Raw genomic sequence first — 16,500 nt, 5'->3', positions numbered from 1 at the left:
TTGCTGTATGTGAAGGGTAGCACACTCTTGTCTAGTCTGCGACTATATCAGAATCAGTTCCTTATGCAGCTTAAACTCTGTATTTCCTTCTTGAAGGTACTATGATAAACCATGTTCATGAATTCAAGCAACATTTTCTTCTTTAGGAAGTGGAATACAAGAGTACAAATTCTGCAAGGTGATCCTTGATTTTTCCATCTTGCTCCCCATAACAAGCGTTGTTTTATACCCTCTGCAGACTATCAGGTACTGATGGATGTTTCTGACAGCCCTGAGCGAAACCCCTGCTCTCCTGATGAAGAGGAGCAGCAGCATTCCAATGATGAAGTCCTGAAGGAGAGTTATTCAGATCGGGAACTTGATGGAGAGGGTGGGCAAGGCAGCATTATGGGAGAGGAGGAGGATGCAACCAGGGGACTGAGTCATGGTGAAGAGGAGAACCACTCAGATGAAGAGGACCGCTTAAGTGAAACTAAGTCTCAGGAATCTAACAACAAGCAGAGTGGGGAACTGAAGAGCCCTCTGCTTTGCAAAGGAGAGGAGGAAGACCAGACAAATGACCTTGGTGATGAAGCATCCTCTGTCACCCGTGACCTAGATGAGCATGAGTTGGACTATGATGAGGATGTTCTTGAGGAACCAAGTGCTGCTGCTGTAGAGGAGGATGGTGAGAAAGCTGCTGGCGAGGATGACAAGGAAGAGGAGAAAGGAGATGATGCCCATGAAGATGAGAAAAAATCCAGCAGCAAAAGTGGTGATGAAAAGGATGGCCAGGATCCCCTCAAGGAGAAGAAGAAAGATGATGATGGAGAAATGGATGATGGAGAAATTGATGTAAGTAGGAGCTGGTCTGAGGTGGGCAGAGTCCTGCAGGGAGAGACCTGTCCTTGTGTTTCCAAACTGTTTGGCTCTTAGACTGTCATGCCTTCCTTCTTTGACATGAATTAGCTGTTAGCTGAGTCCCCAGTGTGCAAGTAACACACTTTCTCTTTGGAGGTAAGACCATAGTGTGTACCAAATCCTAAAATCAATGTCTAATGCTGCCTACTGTAGAAAAGCTTTGTGCCAAATATTGTCAGAGCTGTCGCAAATAAGCTTTGTTCCCATTGATGAACACAGAAGGGCTCCAGTGCTGCCTCAGCTCTTGGAAGACTTTTGAGTGCTGCTGACAGCAAATAACTATGGATTAGGTGTTCATAAGCTGTCTTATCGGTTGAGGTTAAAAGGCAGGTGCTGGGGAGTGACTGCCATGCTTGAGGCACCAGGCATGTGCGGGAAGCCTGTGGCCCTGAGCTGGTTCTTGGCCTCTAGCAGTATCCGAATGCATGGAAGAAGAGCGGAAGGTGCTGGGCTCTCTGGAAAGTGCCTAACCAGGAAGCCCCTGCATGTGGTTTGGTTGATGTGTTCAGGGATGTGTAGTCCCAGTAGCTGCTGTTTCACAGCTGGGGACAAATGCAGTTATTTAGAAAAATCAAAACCTGTCTTTAATTGCATTTCTGTTTGCCCTAATCACCACTCTATCCATCTTTGTCTTTAGGTGGGAAGCACTGCAGTACAGCAGTTGTGCTTAATACAGCTGAATACCAGTTTTCCTCTTGCAGGCAGAAGAAAACAGGACAAAGCAATTCTAGCAATAGAGTACCTCCTTGTGGGTTCCTGGTCTGATGGACACCTCGCTTGAATCTGAATAGTGGGAGTGCAAAGCGCTGCAAAGAGAAGTTGCTGGCCCACAGCACCTGTCTGTCTCTGCTTCTGTCTCTCCATGCCAGAAGGGGTCCTGCACAGCTAGGCTAGGTTGGGGCACCGTTGTGAGTGTCCTGGTGACCAGACAAAGAAGCAATGGGCTGTGGATGGGGTCACCTAGTGTGGATCTCCTCAGCTGAGGAGGGGAGGGTTCAGACTGGAGAGGTGGTGTTGCCTTCCAGTCCCTGTAGCTGTGTAGCTGCCCTGGCCATCTGCTCAGGAAGCTCATGGAACCTTGCTGGAGAGACCTTCCTCCCTTTTCACTGAAGAGTCATATATTGTGTGGTTTTTTGCTCCAATGGTGCTTTGACAATTCTGTTGCTTAAAAAAAGGTGACATAATTTTTCTTTTTCATGCCTATTCTGGCAGGTGATTTTGTTAAACATGTATTTTCCAAAAGTTTTGTGTGTTTCTGATTTGCTTGGAAGGAATTCCAGCATGCTGTGGGAGAGTCCAGGCAGGGGGAGAAAAAAATTCCTGGAGTCCTGACTCCATGCCTGCTTCTTGATTAAAATATGAATGCTTTCCTTTAAAGTCTAAGGCATTCTTGGAAGTGCTTTCCTTACAAAGCACAAGATGAATCTGTACTCTGGTTTTCATGCATTATCTTATAAGAGGGCTCCCAGCTGCCTGATTCCAAGGAGACCTCACAGAAATACTTCGACTTTTGTTCAAGTATAGCATTTGCAAAGACTTCACATAGTTCCTTTGAAAGAAGTAGAGCTGAGATGGTTATGCCATTCACACGTTGCTGAATGCCATCCCCAGCATAGGGAAAACTGTTAAAACTCTACATTTTATTCTGCTTTCAGACTTCTGTCTTAGAATCATAGAATAGTTAGGGTTGGAAAGGACCTTAAGATCACAGAATCACAGAATCCGAAGGGTTGGAAGGGACCTCAAAAGATCATCTAGTGCAACCCCCCCGCAAGAGCAGGGTAACCTAGAGTACATCACACAGAAACTTGTCCAGGCGGGCCTTGAATGTCTCCAACGTAGGAGACTCCACAACCCCCCTGGGCAACCTGTTCCAGTGCTCTGTCACTCTCACAGTAAAAAGGATTTTCCTAATGTTCACATGCAACCTCCTATGCTCCAGTTTACACCCATTGCCCCTTGTCCTATCACTGGACATCACTGAAAACAACCTAGCTCCATCATCCTGACACTCACCCTTTACGTATTTGTAAACATTGATGAGGTCACCCCTCAGACTCCTCCAAGCTAAAGAGACCCAGCTCCCTCAGCCTCTCCTCATAAGGGAGATGTTCCACTCCCGTAATCATCTTTGTGGCTCTGTGCTGGACTCTTTCAAGCAATTCCCTGTCCTTCTTGAACTGAGGGACCCAGAACTGGACGCAGTATTCCAGATTGGGCCTCACCAAGGCAGAACAGAGGGGGAGGAGAAGCTCTCTTGACCTACTAACCACACCCTTTCTAATACACCCTAGGATGCCATTGGCCTTCTTGGCCACAAAGGCACATTGCTGGCTCATGGTCATCCTCCTATCCACCAGGACCCCCAGGTCCCTTTAACCTTCACTACTGTCCAGCAGGTCAACCCCCAACCTGTACTGGTACATGGGGTTGTTCTTCCCCAGATGCAAGACTCTACACTTGCCCTTGTTGAATTTCATCAAATTTCTCCCTGCCCAACTCTCCATCATGTCCAGGCCTCGCTGAATGGCAACACAGCCTTCTGGTGTGTCAGCCACTCCTCCCAGTTTAGTGTCATCAGCAAACTTGCTGAGGGTACACTCAGTTCCCTCATCCAGGTTGTTGATGAAAATATTAAACAGCACTGGTCCCAGCACAGACCCCTGAGGGACTCCACTAGTCACAGACCTCCAGCTAGATTCTGCCCCACTGACTACAACTCTCTGCCTTCTTCCCTTCAACCAGCTCTTGATCCACCTCCCTACCTGATCGTCAAGCCCACACTTCCTTAGCTTATCTATGAGGATGCGGTGGGAGACAGTATCAAATGCCCTACTGAAATCAAGGAAGTTCCACCCCCCCTGCTATGGGCAGGGACACCTCACACTAAACCATGTCACCCAAGGCTCTGTCCAACCTGGCCTTGAACACTGCCAGGGATGGAGCATTCACAACTTCCTTGGGCAACCCATTCCAGTGCTTCACCACCCTCACAGTAAAGAATTTCCTTATATCTAATCTAAACTTCCCCTGTTTAAGCTTGAACCCATTACCCCTTGTCCTATCACTAGAGTCCCTAATGAACAGTCCCTCCCCAGCATCCCTGTACGCCCCCTTCAGATACTGGAAGGCTGCTATGAGGTCTCCATGCAGCCTTCTCCAGACTGAACAGCCCCAACTTTCTCAGCCTGTCTTCACACAGGAGGTGCTCCAGCCCCGTCATCATCCTCGTGGCCCTCCTCTGGACTTGTTCCAACAGTTCCATGTCCTTTTTATGTCGAGGGCACCAGAACTGTGCGCAGTACTCCAAGTGAGGTCTCATGAGAGCAGAGTAGAGGGGCAGGACAACCTCCTTCAACCTGCTGATCACACTCCTTTTGATGCAACCCAGGATACAGTTGGTTTCTGGGCTGCGAGCGCAAACTGAAGCTGACTCAAGTTTCTCATCGACCAACACCCCCCATTCCTTCTCCGCAGGGCTGCTCTGAATCTCTTCTCTGCCCAGCCTGTAGCTGTGCCTGGGATTGCTCTGCCCCAGGTGTAGGACCTTGCACTTGGCGTGGTTAAACTTCATAAGACTGTCATCAGCCCACCTCACAAGCATGCCAAGGTCCCTCTGGATGGCATTCCTTCCTTCCAGCATATCAACTGAATCACACAGCTCAGTGTCATCGGCAAACTTGCTGAGGGCACACTCAGTCCCACTGTCCATGTCACCGACAAATATGTTGAACCAATATTCCTGCAACCAGTTGCCTCAACCAGGAGAGATTGGGTAACCGTGAAGTTAACTTTTTCCATGTTTCTTCAAAAGCCCAGGAGGTGTCATCCATGGCCATTTCATGAAATATCTTAGTTTGTTTCCAAATTTCCTCCAGATCTGTTTCAATTCTGCCACTTTGGTCTATATAGGAACAACAGTTTTCATTTTTTATGGAACAAACCCCTCCTTGTGATGCCAATAACATGTAAAATTGGGTATTACAGCACCTAAGGTGCATGCCCCCTTCTAGTTGGGGGGTAGAGTCTTATAAGCATTTTTTCCACATAACCAATACCATCCTTTCCCTTTAGGAATGGGCCACCATTGAACTATAATACCATCTATATTAATAGTATGATTACAATTTGAGTGGTGACCTACATCTGTGGCATTTAAACAAGCAAAAATTCTTACCCTGGTTTCTGATGTAATACATCTTTGTGCACAGGTATAATATTTATTACCTATATTAGGATTAACTATTCCAAATTTAAAACTTTCGTTTGAATACAGATTGCTAGTGTTCACCCACAAATTTGTCCATGAAACAGTGTTAGGAATTGGAACTCCAATTAATGGGAGATCCAGGCTTTCTCCTGATTTAGGCAACTGTGCACACACCCCACAGTCACTACGATTAAAAACATTAGTAACATTCTGCACTAATTTCAGATATAAGTTCTGGTCCCAAGCTTGTGTGGCAGTTATCACGAGTCCAAATTATGACCGATGCAATTTCATACATAAGGGTCCTGAAGGTTTGATCCGCCATGTCTTCTCTGGCTCTGGTGCTTTCTTAATTCTTGAATAATGTATCCAAGCAGGTTGTTCTTTTATTTTCACTGCTGTAAAGGTGATCAATAATATCTGGTATAGTCCGCTCCACTTCTCCTGTAGAGGATCTCCTGAAAAATTCTTAACATAAACCCAGTCTCCAGATCTGAAAGTGTGAACTGGATAATCCAAACCTCTTGCTCTTGTCCCTATTATTCTCTTATTTATCTCCTCCAATTGTTTTTTGAGATTGATCAGAAACTGTTAGAGATAGCCTTCTCCCACCTCCTGAAGACTCTCTCCTTTAAACTGGGACTGATATGGTCTTCCATACAAAATCTCAAATGGGCTAACCTCTTCTTTTGACCGGGTTTTAGTTCGAATTCTTAATAAAGCCAGTGGTAATGCCTGGCACCAATATAAATTTGTTTCCTGACATATTTTACTAATTTGTTGTTTAATTAGATGGTTCATCTTTTCTACTTGCCCACTGGCCTGAGGCCTATATGGAACATGTAGTTGACAATCAATTTCTAATTTTTTGCTAATTTCTTGTAACAATTTGGCACTAAAGTGCGAGCCTCGGTCAGAAGAAATTGCCTCTGGTACCCCAAAACGAGCTTATTATATCATTAAATAATATTTTAATCACTTGTTTTGCATTATTTATTCTATAAGGGAATGCTTCTGGCCAGCCTGAAAAAGTATTCGTTAACACCAATAAATATCAATAACCCCCTTTTTTTTTTTTTCGGTAATTCAGAAAAATCTATTTGCCACTGCTGTCCAGATAACTTCCTCTCCCAGTTGTCCCAGTTTGATTTCTATTTTCAGTCTTAGGATTATTCTTAAGACATAGCTGACATTGTTTGTCACTAATTGAACTGTGGTGTATAGATTCAGTACTCCAGGAACAAACTTGCCAACAAAGTTTTCAAGCTGACAAGCAGGTATTCTTTATAGCGGTGCCGGGAGACATGGGGGATAACTCCTCCTAGCGTGTGTCCCCGTATTGCTATACAAGCCATCCTTATGTAGTCCCTGGGCATACATACATATTCATGAGGCTACATATGGATTACGTCATTTTCCAGAGAGTTCCCCGCATGCGTACAGAATTGTGGTGGTGGTCTCTGAGGGTCGTTTACTTCTTCCAACAATCTTCATCACTTCTGGCAGTCTTTGAAGCATGCGCAGTAGATGCTCATACCAGTTTAATTGGTTCCTTAGCACCAGAGACATAATAATCCTCCTATCCTCCTACTTATCAGTTAGTTTAACTGTAGCCCAGCCTGGACACCTGCAGGTACTCCTTATCCCTGTGTCCTGTTCTTCTAGACTGTTTTTCTTAAAACTAGGCCAACTATAATGATTTATCTTGTGAGAATTCTCATTATGTTCTCTAGCTGTACTCTTTTTTTTTCTATGTATCATGCACCTCAGTAATTTTCCATTGCTACTGTTACAAAGCCATCAAATTTAACATTACTTAAAACTAATTCTAAAGGTTTCTATATTCCATTTTGTGATTTTGTGCCCCTTTGTCTCACCACCCTTTGCTCTCAGTGTAGTTTTTAACAGCCCATTGTACCGTTCAGTTTTCCCAGAGGCTGGTGCATGGTGCGGGATGTGATATACCCATTCAGTGCCATGCTCTTTGGCCCAGATGTCTATAAGCTTATTCCAGAAATGAGTCCCATTGTCTGACTCAGTTCTCTCTGGGGTGCTGTGTCACCACAAAATCTGTTTCTCGAGGCCCAGGATAGTGTTCCGGGCAGCGGCGTGGGGCCCAGCGTATGTTTCCAGCTATCCGTTGGTTGCTTTCACCATGGCAAGCACATGGCGCTTGCCTTGGCATGTTGGTGGCAGTGTGATATAGTCAATCTGCCAGGCCTGCCCATATTTATACTTCAGCCATCCTCCTCCATACCAAAGAGGCTTTAACCATTTGGCTTGTTTAATTGCAGCACGTGTTTCACACTCATGAATAACCTGGACAGTACTGTCCATTGTTAAGTCCATCCCTTGATTGCGGGCCCATCTATACATTGCATCTCTGCCCTGATGGCCTGAAGTGTCATGAGCCCACCGGGCCAAACATAATTCACCTTTATGTTGCCAATCTAAGTCCATCTGAGCCACTTCAATCTTAGCAGCTTTATCCACTTGTTGTTTGTTCTGGTGTTCCTCAGTGGCCCGAGTCTTGGGTACATGGGCATCTACATGACGTACCTTCGTCACCAGGTTCTGCACCCGGGAAGCAATATCTTTCCACGGTGCAGCAGCCCTGATGGGTTTACCTCTGCGTTGCCAGTTGCTCTGCTTCCATTGCTGCAACCACCCTCACAGGGCGTTTGCCACCATCCATGAGTCAGCATAGAGATAAAGTACTGGCCCCTTTTCTCGTTCAGCAATGTCCAAGGCCAGCTGGATGGCTTTCACCTCTGCAAACTGACTCGATTCATCCTCTCCTTCAGCAGTTTCTGCAACTTGTCATATGGGACTCCATAGAGTTGCCTTCCATCTCCGATGCTTTTCCACAGTACGGCAGGACCCATCAGTAAACAAGGCATACTGCTTTTCACTTTCTGACAGTTTATTCTATGGTGGGGCCTCTTCAGCACGCATCACCTACTCCTCTGGTGACATTCCAAAATCTTTGCCCTCTGGCCAGTCCATGAGGACTTGTAGAATGCCTGGACAACTGGGATTTCCTGTTCGAGCTCGTTGTGTAATTAGTGCAGCCCACTTACTCCATGTAGCATCGGTTGCATGATGCGTAGAGGGAACCCTCCCTTTTAACATCCAGCCTAGCAGAGGCAACTGGGGTGCCAGGAGGAGCTGTGCTTCAGTGCCAATCACTTCCGAAGCAGCTCAAACCCCTTCATAGGCTGCCAGTATCTCTTTCTCAGTTGGTGGGGTATAGCTGGCCTCAGATCCTCTGTATCCCCGACTCCAAAAGCCGAGGGGTCGACCTCGAGTATCCCCTGCATCTTTCTGCCAGAAGCTCCAGGTAGGACCATTCTCTCCGGCTGCAGTGTAAAGCACATTTTTCACATCTTGCCTGGTCTGGACTGTCCCAAGGGCTACTGCATGAACTATCTCTTGTTTAATTTGTTCAAAGTCTTGTTGTTGCTTAGGGCCCCATTTAAAATCATTCTTCTGTGTCACGTGATAAAAGAGGGCTTACAATCGAACTGTAATTTGGGATGTGCGTTCTCCAGAGCGCCACTGCACCCAAGAAAGCTTGCGTTTCTTTCTTATTAGTTGGTGGAAGCATTTCTCTTTTCTTGTTGATCACATCTGTGGGGATCTGGTGACGTCCATCTTGCCATTTTATTCCCAAAAATTGAATCTCTTGTGCAGGTCCCTTGACCTTACTCTGTTTTATGGCAAAACCGGCTTTCAGCTGGATTTGGATTGTTTTCCTCCCTTTCTCAAAAGACTATTTCCACTGTATCACCCCACACAATAATGTCATCAATGTATTGCAGGTGTTCTGGAGCTTGCCCCTGTTCCAGTGCAGCCTGGATCAGTCCATGGCAAATGGTAGTGCTGTGTTTCCAGCCCTGGGGCAGTCAGTTCCTCCGCTGCCAGAGGAACTGAGAAAAATGCATTGGCAATGTCAGTTTTGGCATACCACTTGGCTGCCTTTGATTCTAATTTCTACTGAAATTCTAGCATGTCTGGTACCGCAGCACTCAATGGTGGTGTGACTTCATTCAGGCCACGATAGTTACTGTTAGTCTCCACTCTCTGTTAGACTTTCGCACTGGCCATATGGGGCTATTAAAGGGCAAGCGGGTCCTGCTGATCACTCCCTGACTCTCCAGGCTACGGATCAGCTGATGGATGGGAATCAGGGAGTCTCAGTTGGTGCTGTATTGCCGCCGGTGCACTGTTGTGGTCGCGATTATCACTTGTTGTTCGGTGGTGAAATTCCAAAGTCCTGGAGGGGTCCACTGACCTAGATAATTGCCCATATTATCCTACACACCCTTGCGACTCATGACTGTCCAGCCTCGGGGAAAGTCTCTTGGTCCTCCTATATCGTCCTTTAACCCCAGACAAGAACCAAACCTGACTCTGATTAACTCTTGAAATCAGACGAAATGTGGAGGAATGTAGCAGCAGAATCTGTTAACAAGTCTCTCAAGAGATCCTTTGTTTATTTACAGCCAAGGGATGGGTTTTTTTCTTCCTTTTCAGCTGCTAAATTGGTCTAAGTACATAACTTTCCTTATCTTCTCCATGTAGACAACTGCTGTCTCTGCCACAAGGTAGTTGTAATTGCCACACAAAGGGAAGGCCTCCAGCAGATGCTCCTTCTGCAGATTTTTGAGATGCTGAAAACTTCTGTGGTGTCAAATGGAGGCAGAGTGAGGGAAGGCCAGGGTGCCGTTTAGATTGAATAGTTGATTTCCTTGCCAGATACCTCTGACAATTCTCTAGTCATGTATGTCTTTGTGTTCTGCATTGCCTCCTTTTGATTTTTCAGCTGCAGACTCATGAAGCCAGTGAAGGTTGAGGGTTGGTGTGTTGGTTTTTTTTGTTATTTTTTCCTGGAGAACAAAGGCAAAGGCTGGTACTTTAAAAGTTTTAACACTTTTGAACAAAAGTTTCAACACATTTGTTCAACACACAATAACCTTCAACTTCTTGAGGTGTTTCATGACTTATTTCATGCTCATTCTCTGTGGTGGTTAATCTTCAAAACAATCTCTGTCTCCCAGACTTTCTTCCTGGGGCTGCAGTGCCTGAGGATGCTGTAGAGTTTTATTTGGGCTGATTCAGAATTCTTGCCTGGAGGTAAGGAGTAGAAGGGAAGGTGTCAGGTTGTTGCCAGAGAGGACTGGAAGAAATATGTATGACTTTTTTTCCTGAGAAGCCTGTGTGAAGTTGTTCCTCAGCACTGTGGGGAAGCATGTTGGAAATAGTTATGGTAATAGCAGTTGTCCTTCAGAACTGGATAAATGCTGCTGGGTTATTGCATTAACGCAGGAATACCACTGTGTATTTTAAATAGAAGGAATTGGCTTGAGCTTAAATAGAAATGACATGAGTGCCAAGCAGGGGACAGTCTAGTATATATCAGGTAAAATTATACAGCTTGAAACCTTCATCTGTGGTGTGGCATCAAGATGTCCATAACACCTGGAGGGTTTGGCAGTCACTTTTGAAACACCGAGGTTGATGCATCTTTCTGTTTGTAGCATCACATTGCAAAGATGCTGTGGGGTATTTATTGTAACTTTATTTTGTTTTTCTCTTCTGTTTCGCTCCAGGGTATGTTTTCAGTGACTTATATTTGACTATATTGTGAAATGTCAAGTCGCTGCAGAAAATACACCACATGAAATGTCAGCTTGTCTGTCTGTTCCAGGATGATGACTTAGAAGAAGGAGAAGTTAAAGACCCCAGCGACAGAAAAGTGAGGCCACGTCCCACCTGCCGATTCTTCATGAAAGGTAATGACATATGTAATGGCAGAAGAAAACCAAAGGTGCTGTAATTTTTCTTGTTTGATTTTTTACCCCTTAAGCTGCTGTCTGCATGATAAACTCTGCCCCAGGCATCCCCAGTATCACCTTTCTGTTCCTTGGCAGCCAGATGCTGAATTTATACAGAGCCAGTATGCAAAAGTAGCTTTGCCATAAGAGTGGTGAGCCTGTGGAAGCAAATAAGGGAAAACTTAGAATCATAGAATGGTTTGGGTTGGAAGAGACCTTAAAGCTCATTTAGTTCCAACCCCCTGCCATGGGCAGGGGCACCTTCCACTGGACCAGGTTGCTCCAAGCCCCATCCAACCTGGCCTTGAACACTGCCAGGGATGGGGCAGTCACAGCTTCTCTGGGCACCCTGTGCCAGCGCCTCACCACCCTCACAGGGAAGAACTTCCGCCTAAGATCTCATCTCAGTCTCCCCTCTGTCAGTTTAAGGCCATTCCCCCTTGTCCTGTTCCTACAGGCCCTTGTCAAAAGCCCCTCTTCAGTTTTCTTGTTGGCCCCTTTAGGCACTGGAAGCTGCTCTAAGGTCTCCCTGGAGTCTTCTCCAGGCTGAACAAACCCAGCTCTCAGCCTGTCTCCATAGTAGAGGTCCTCCAGCCCTTGGAGCATCTTCATGGCCTCCTCTGGACTCCCAACAGCTCCATGTCCTTTTTGTGTTGGGGGCCCCAGACTTGCTAGTGTTTTTTAAACAGAATGGAATAAACCTGCTTTGTCTTACCGTAAATTTTTTTTAGTAATTCTTAATAGGACATTTCCCAAAGTTTGGGCAACTCCACAACAGCTATCTTAGACTATCCTGCTTTTTTTTAAATATAGTGTAGAGAGTTAGGTTTTATAAAAGATTTCTTATTTAAACTGATTATATCTGAATAATATAATCTTTCACTTCCTCCAGCTTCATCTCACTTAATGTTTGTTCATTTATTTGGTTTTATTTGAAGTCACCCTTGAAACAGTTTATGAATATCTGTAATTAAAAGGGCAGAAAACAGGGTGGAGTCTCTTACTGTTTACATCAGTGCTGTAATGCAATGTAGGGAGCTGCTTAGGGGGTTTCCAGAGACATGACCATCGCATATCGCATACTCTGCTTCCTGAATGTCTTTCGGTATCAGATTTTTTCCATGTGCTGAGACACAAAGGTGTTGGTGATGATGATGGTGGAACAGGGAAGTCCCTCAGGAAAGAGAGCTATTTGTTCCTGAATCCTTAGCATGACACACACCTCATGCAGCATGGAAATATTTGCTTGAGTCAAAGTTCAGACTGCAGGATCTCCTGTAGTTGTTATTCTTTGATTTGGTGTCAGTTAACATTGACACTTGCTCCTTCTTGGCCCATAAAGGCTTTACTGCCACCAAGAAGGTCAGGCACTGCTCACGTGGGACCTTCAAGACATTCAGGTTTTTCTCTTTACTGTGTTGGAGGAGCACTCGTGGCTGCATCTATCCAGTGGTGTGAATGACTAGCTTGCAAGGCCTTCCAGCAAACTTGCTGTATAGCCACCTTGATATACATAGCAGGACTCGTTATTTTCAGGGTGACCATTCCCCTTGACACCTCAGTAGGAAGTGTTGGCATAGGTGTCTGGTATCCCCTACACCCAGTGCTCAGGCACTGAGAAAGGATAAGCCACTGTGCAAAGGGATTTGTGCTCTTGTTATAATTGACAGTGCAAAAGCATCCAGTGTTACCTCTGACAACAGCTCGTGATTAATCTGGGACTGATGAGGAGCATTTCCAGGGACCCAGGTGCGGTATGAATTTCTGACATGTTACCCTGCCAGCCAAGGTCAGGGTTTCTTCCCTGAGCCCCAGCAGTGTTAACAGCTCCCTTGCCCCTCCAGCCAGTGCACTAACACCTGAGCTACTGCAGAATTAGCAATAACTTTGTGATGCAATTGTCTGCTGAGAGATCTGCAAAATGTCTCTTGCCTAATGTTAAGTGTATTGCTGGAAGAAAACAAAAAAAGGGGTTTGTTTCTGAGGCAAGGTAAATTAAAGTTGGGAATTAGCTTTGCATCCTGTTAGAGACCCCTGAGTGTTACAATTTCCTTGGGGGTGGTATTTGAAGCTAATGAGCAGCTTTCAGATTTGTCTGTTGCACTCCACAGTGATGTCTCCTTTCCTGCTTTGTGCTGGCAAGCTTGTGGATTCAGCTGGGGGGAAAAGCTTTGATGTACTTTATGCCTCACCAGAGTGCTGTTTATTTTGAATGCCCTGTGATGCTTTTTTTGCTCTCAGTTTATATGCATTCATTGTTTTCTGTAAAAGGTAAAGCTTCTAACTTGGAGTATTTGTCATTAATAAGACCTGAAGAGCTCATAGGCTTATTACTGCATTTGCCTAATGGTGTGTATACATCTATCTCTCCTTTCTCCTCACCATAATGAGGTTCTTGTACATTCATCCATCTGTGACTGGATCTATTTGTCTTCTCTGGGAAGGTGGTGGGTGATGAGTGTCATGTCTATGAAAACAGGTAAATCTCAAGAGCTAGAGAGAAGAAAAATCACGTCTCAAACAGTGTTGTTCCTTGCTTGGTTTTAAAAAGTTGTGGGGATGAACAAATGTTTGCTGTAGGCATACAGGGGTCTAACAGAACTGTATTTCCACAGGTCACTGTACTTGGGGCATGAACTGTCGATTTATTCACCCTGGTGTGAATGACAAAGGAAACTACTCCTTGATCTCCAAGCCTGAGCCCTTCTCCCCAAATGGCGCTCCTCCCATTGGCCCTCACCCACTGATGCCAGCCAACCCTTGGGTATGGGTATCTGTTCTGTGGATTTATAGCTTCTGCACATAGCTTTTGTCTCCTGAGAGAAGTGAAGAAGCTTGGATATTTTAGCACTTTAACAACATTAGTCACTATCCAATTCATCAGTTTGATATATGATATTTTAAAAGGTGGTCTTGTAGTTGCTAGTAGAGGGGAATAATTTTCCATGTATGTCTCAGCTTATGTCCTGCTAATATATCTCCAGAGTGTCTGGAGGTACTCTGGGTTAACAAAGCATGAGTTTGTTACTTAAAACTAATGTCAAGTGTCTGACTCCGTCCTCTTCTCACCTTTCCAACAGGGAGGGCCAGTCGTTGATGAAATCTTACCTCCACCCCCTCCAGAACCTCCAACAGAAAGTGCCTGGGAGAGAGGACTCCGGCACGCTAAAGAGGTAAGTGCCATCCTCAGGAAGCATGCTGGTGTCTCCAAAATCCGGTGGCCTGTTTCACTGGGCGCAGGGAGCTCTCTTTGGAGCATGTAGTGTCTTGCTCCTTCTGAGCAACCTTCCTTTTGCCTTTTAACCTATTAACTGTGTCTTGTATATCACAGTTGTTGCACAGTCAAGAGGAGCAGATGCCCAGGTTTGTTTTTTTTTTGTTTTGTTTTGGGTTGGGGTTTTTTTTGTTGTTGTTTTTTTGTTTGGTCTTTTTTTGGTTTTTTTTTTTTTTTTGTTTTTTGTTTTTTTTTTTATAATATTCACATGAGCTAGGGGGAGTTTGTGGCCCTGAAGTCAAGCCCTCCACAAAGCAAACCTTTCTAAGCTGATCCAGTTTCCCTTACTTCAGTAACTGTTTCTCTACCATGGATTAGATTCACGTGTCTGATCACTGCAGAAAATGGGGTTAGCATGTGTGAAACTTATTGCCTGTCTGCTGTTGTTCTGAGCTAATGGAATAGTGAATTACATTTTGTACATCAAGGAAAGTCCAGTGTCCTGCACATTCATGAGACCTGGGCAAAAGAAGGTTGTTTTAGTTGAAGGGCAGGTTTCTCCCAAGTGAAGGATATTTAAGACTGCAGTTTCTCTGGGTCTTGGAAATATTCTCTCTTTACAATGTTTTTATATTTTGACAGGTATTAAAAAAGGCGACTATGAGAAAAGAACAGGAGCCTGACTTTGAGGAGAAGAGGTTCACTGTGACTATTGGAGAAGACGAGAGTGAATTTGACAAAGAAAATGAGTTATTTCGCGACTGGAATTACTGCATCACCAGAGACGTCAGAGATCCAGCGTAAGATGCAGTCTTGGTTTTGCTATATGGAATAGATGGGGGGAAATGTAGTACAGGATGGCAGTCTTCAGTGAACTTATTCCTCCAAATTAGAGGAATGCTCACCTCAGAAAATGGAAACAACTTCAGTTAAGCAGTATGTACACCAGTTAAAAACTTGATCTGCCTCTGCTCACTCCAGTTCAACACTACCTTCCTGTATAATTGTCGCTAAACCTTTCTGCCTTCAATGTCATTGGTACACAGGTCCTTCAAGGACACTGTCTAGTTGTGCACTGCCTGTGTCACACCAATGCATTCTTCCAACTGTTTTTCCCTCTTGTTTTTCTTATTCCAACCCATGAGAGTTTTAAAATGCTAAAGCTGAGGCTGCAAAGCTGGAATATGCTCAAGGTCCAAGAGCTTCAGGGCAGCAGTTGTACTGTCTTGACCAGCTGGGTGTTTATTTGCAAGGGCATTGGCACAGCAGCTGGTCTTAAACATCTTGACCAGTCTCAGATATACTGCTGAGTAAGACAGTGGTCAGAAAGCAATTCTGTTATCTGCCAGGGCATAGCCTGGACCAAACAAACATACTAAACTTAAGTGTCTAGGTGATTGTTTTTTTTAAGGAGGTGAAATATAAATTGTTGGAGACATTCCTGTTACACACTCCTGTTGCAACTGAAAGCAGGTAGGAGAAGGCAGAAGGGTGAATCAGTCAGCTCTGGGAAACTTGCTTAGTGCTTCTTGAGCCAAGAAATCAAATGGAAAAAGATTTTTTTGAGAGAGGGGCTTGTATTCTGCAGGAATACAGGTGAGTCTCTTTCTCTTGATCTTATATCTTCTGTTCTTCCTACACATACAGACTATGGAAATATTTCCACTCAGAAGTGTTTGCAAGGCTTGGTTGTGTCTATTTTAGAGTGAGTGAATTACGAAAAAACCCAAAGCCTCTGAAAATGAATAAGGAATGGGTTAAGCTTTTGTTCTTCGATTTGCTGTGGAGTGCAGTTTTTTCACCCATTTAAAAAAAGAAGCTCTGTACTCAGTTCTGCAGCCTGAAACAAAACAGTTGCTCTATATTATTTTTTCCCTGGGTTAGAAATAGATCCGTATCTTGATCTTCTGTTCCTCTGAGAAGGCTTTCAATTGCACCTGACACAGATCACCAGTGCTCTGTGGATCTTTATGACTGTATATGGAAACTAGCATCAGTGTTCCAGTAGTTCTGTGCCACTGCCTTACTAATGTAGGAATTGTGTTAGGTACAGGACTTCCTGTTTTCATATAGTCAAGAAAAAACTTTTGCATGTTGCCAGTATTAATTCCATTTGTTAGATGTTGTGGTTTAAGCCCAGCCACGCATCCTCTCTCTCACTCCCCCCCTTCCTCCCCCTGCTCCCGGAGGGATGGGGAGGAGAACTGAAAGAATGTAACTCCCACGGCTTGAGATAAGAGCAGTCCGGTAACTAAGGTATAACACAAACCACTACTGCTACCACCAATAATAATAATGATAAGGGAAATAACAAGGGAAGAGAATACAACCGCTCACTA

At 44.7% G+C, this 16,500-nt stretch overlaps 1 protein-coding gene across 1 annotated transcript; it reads left to right on the top strand.

Annotated features, from left to right (window-relative positions):
- The first annotated feature begins 210 nt into the window (after nt 1-210).
- On the top strand, nt 211-16,262 carry LOC133214115 (zinc finger CCCH domain-containing protein 18-like). The gene is made up of 5 exons (XM_061356802.1): nt 211-834; nt 10,821-10,905; nt 13,563-13,711; nt 14,028-14,120; nt 14,804-16,262. The coding sequence occupies exons 1-5, from the start codon at nt 253-255 to the stop codon at nt 14,963-14,965; spliced, it is 1,071 nt and encodes a 356-aa protein (XP_061212786.1). The 5' UTR covers nt 211-252; the 3' UTR covers nt 14,966-16,262.
- Nucleotides 16,263-16,500: the final 238 nt, after the last annotated feature.

Source organism: Neopsephotus bourkii, unplaced genomic scaffold (assembly GCF_033783945.1).
Source record: "Neopsephotus bourkii isolate Nb327-2 ecotype Australia unplaced genomic scaffold, CSIRO-AGI_Nbou_v1 NB_871, whole genome shotgun sequence".
Taxonomy (NCBI): Eukaryota; Metazoa; Chordata; class Aves; order Psittaciformes; family Psittacidae; genus Neopsephotus; species Neopsephotus bourkii.
The sequence above is the reverse complement of the archived record's forward strand: the minus strand, read 5'-3'. Positions and strand labels throughout refer to the sequence as shown.

What these genes read in the sequence shown, in the direction of transcription:
- LOC133214115 (XM_061356802.1), top strand. Translation starts at nt 253, where the DNA reads ATGGATGTTTCTGACAGCCCTGAGCGAAACCCCTGCTCTCCTGATGAA. An exon ending in CTGCCGATTCTTCATGAAAG is followed by an intron (nt 10,906 to 13,562) that starts GTAATGACATAT and finishes GTATTTCCACAG; the next exon opens with GTCACTGTACTTGGGGCATG. An exon ending in TGATGCCAGCCAACCCTTGG is followed by an intron (nt 13,712 to 14,027) that starts GTATGGGTATCT and finishes CCTTTCCAACAG; the next exon opens with GGAGGGCCAGTCGTTGATGA.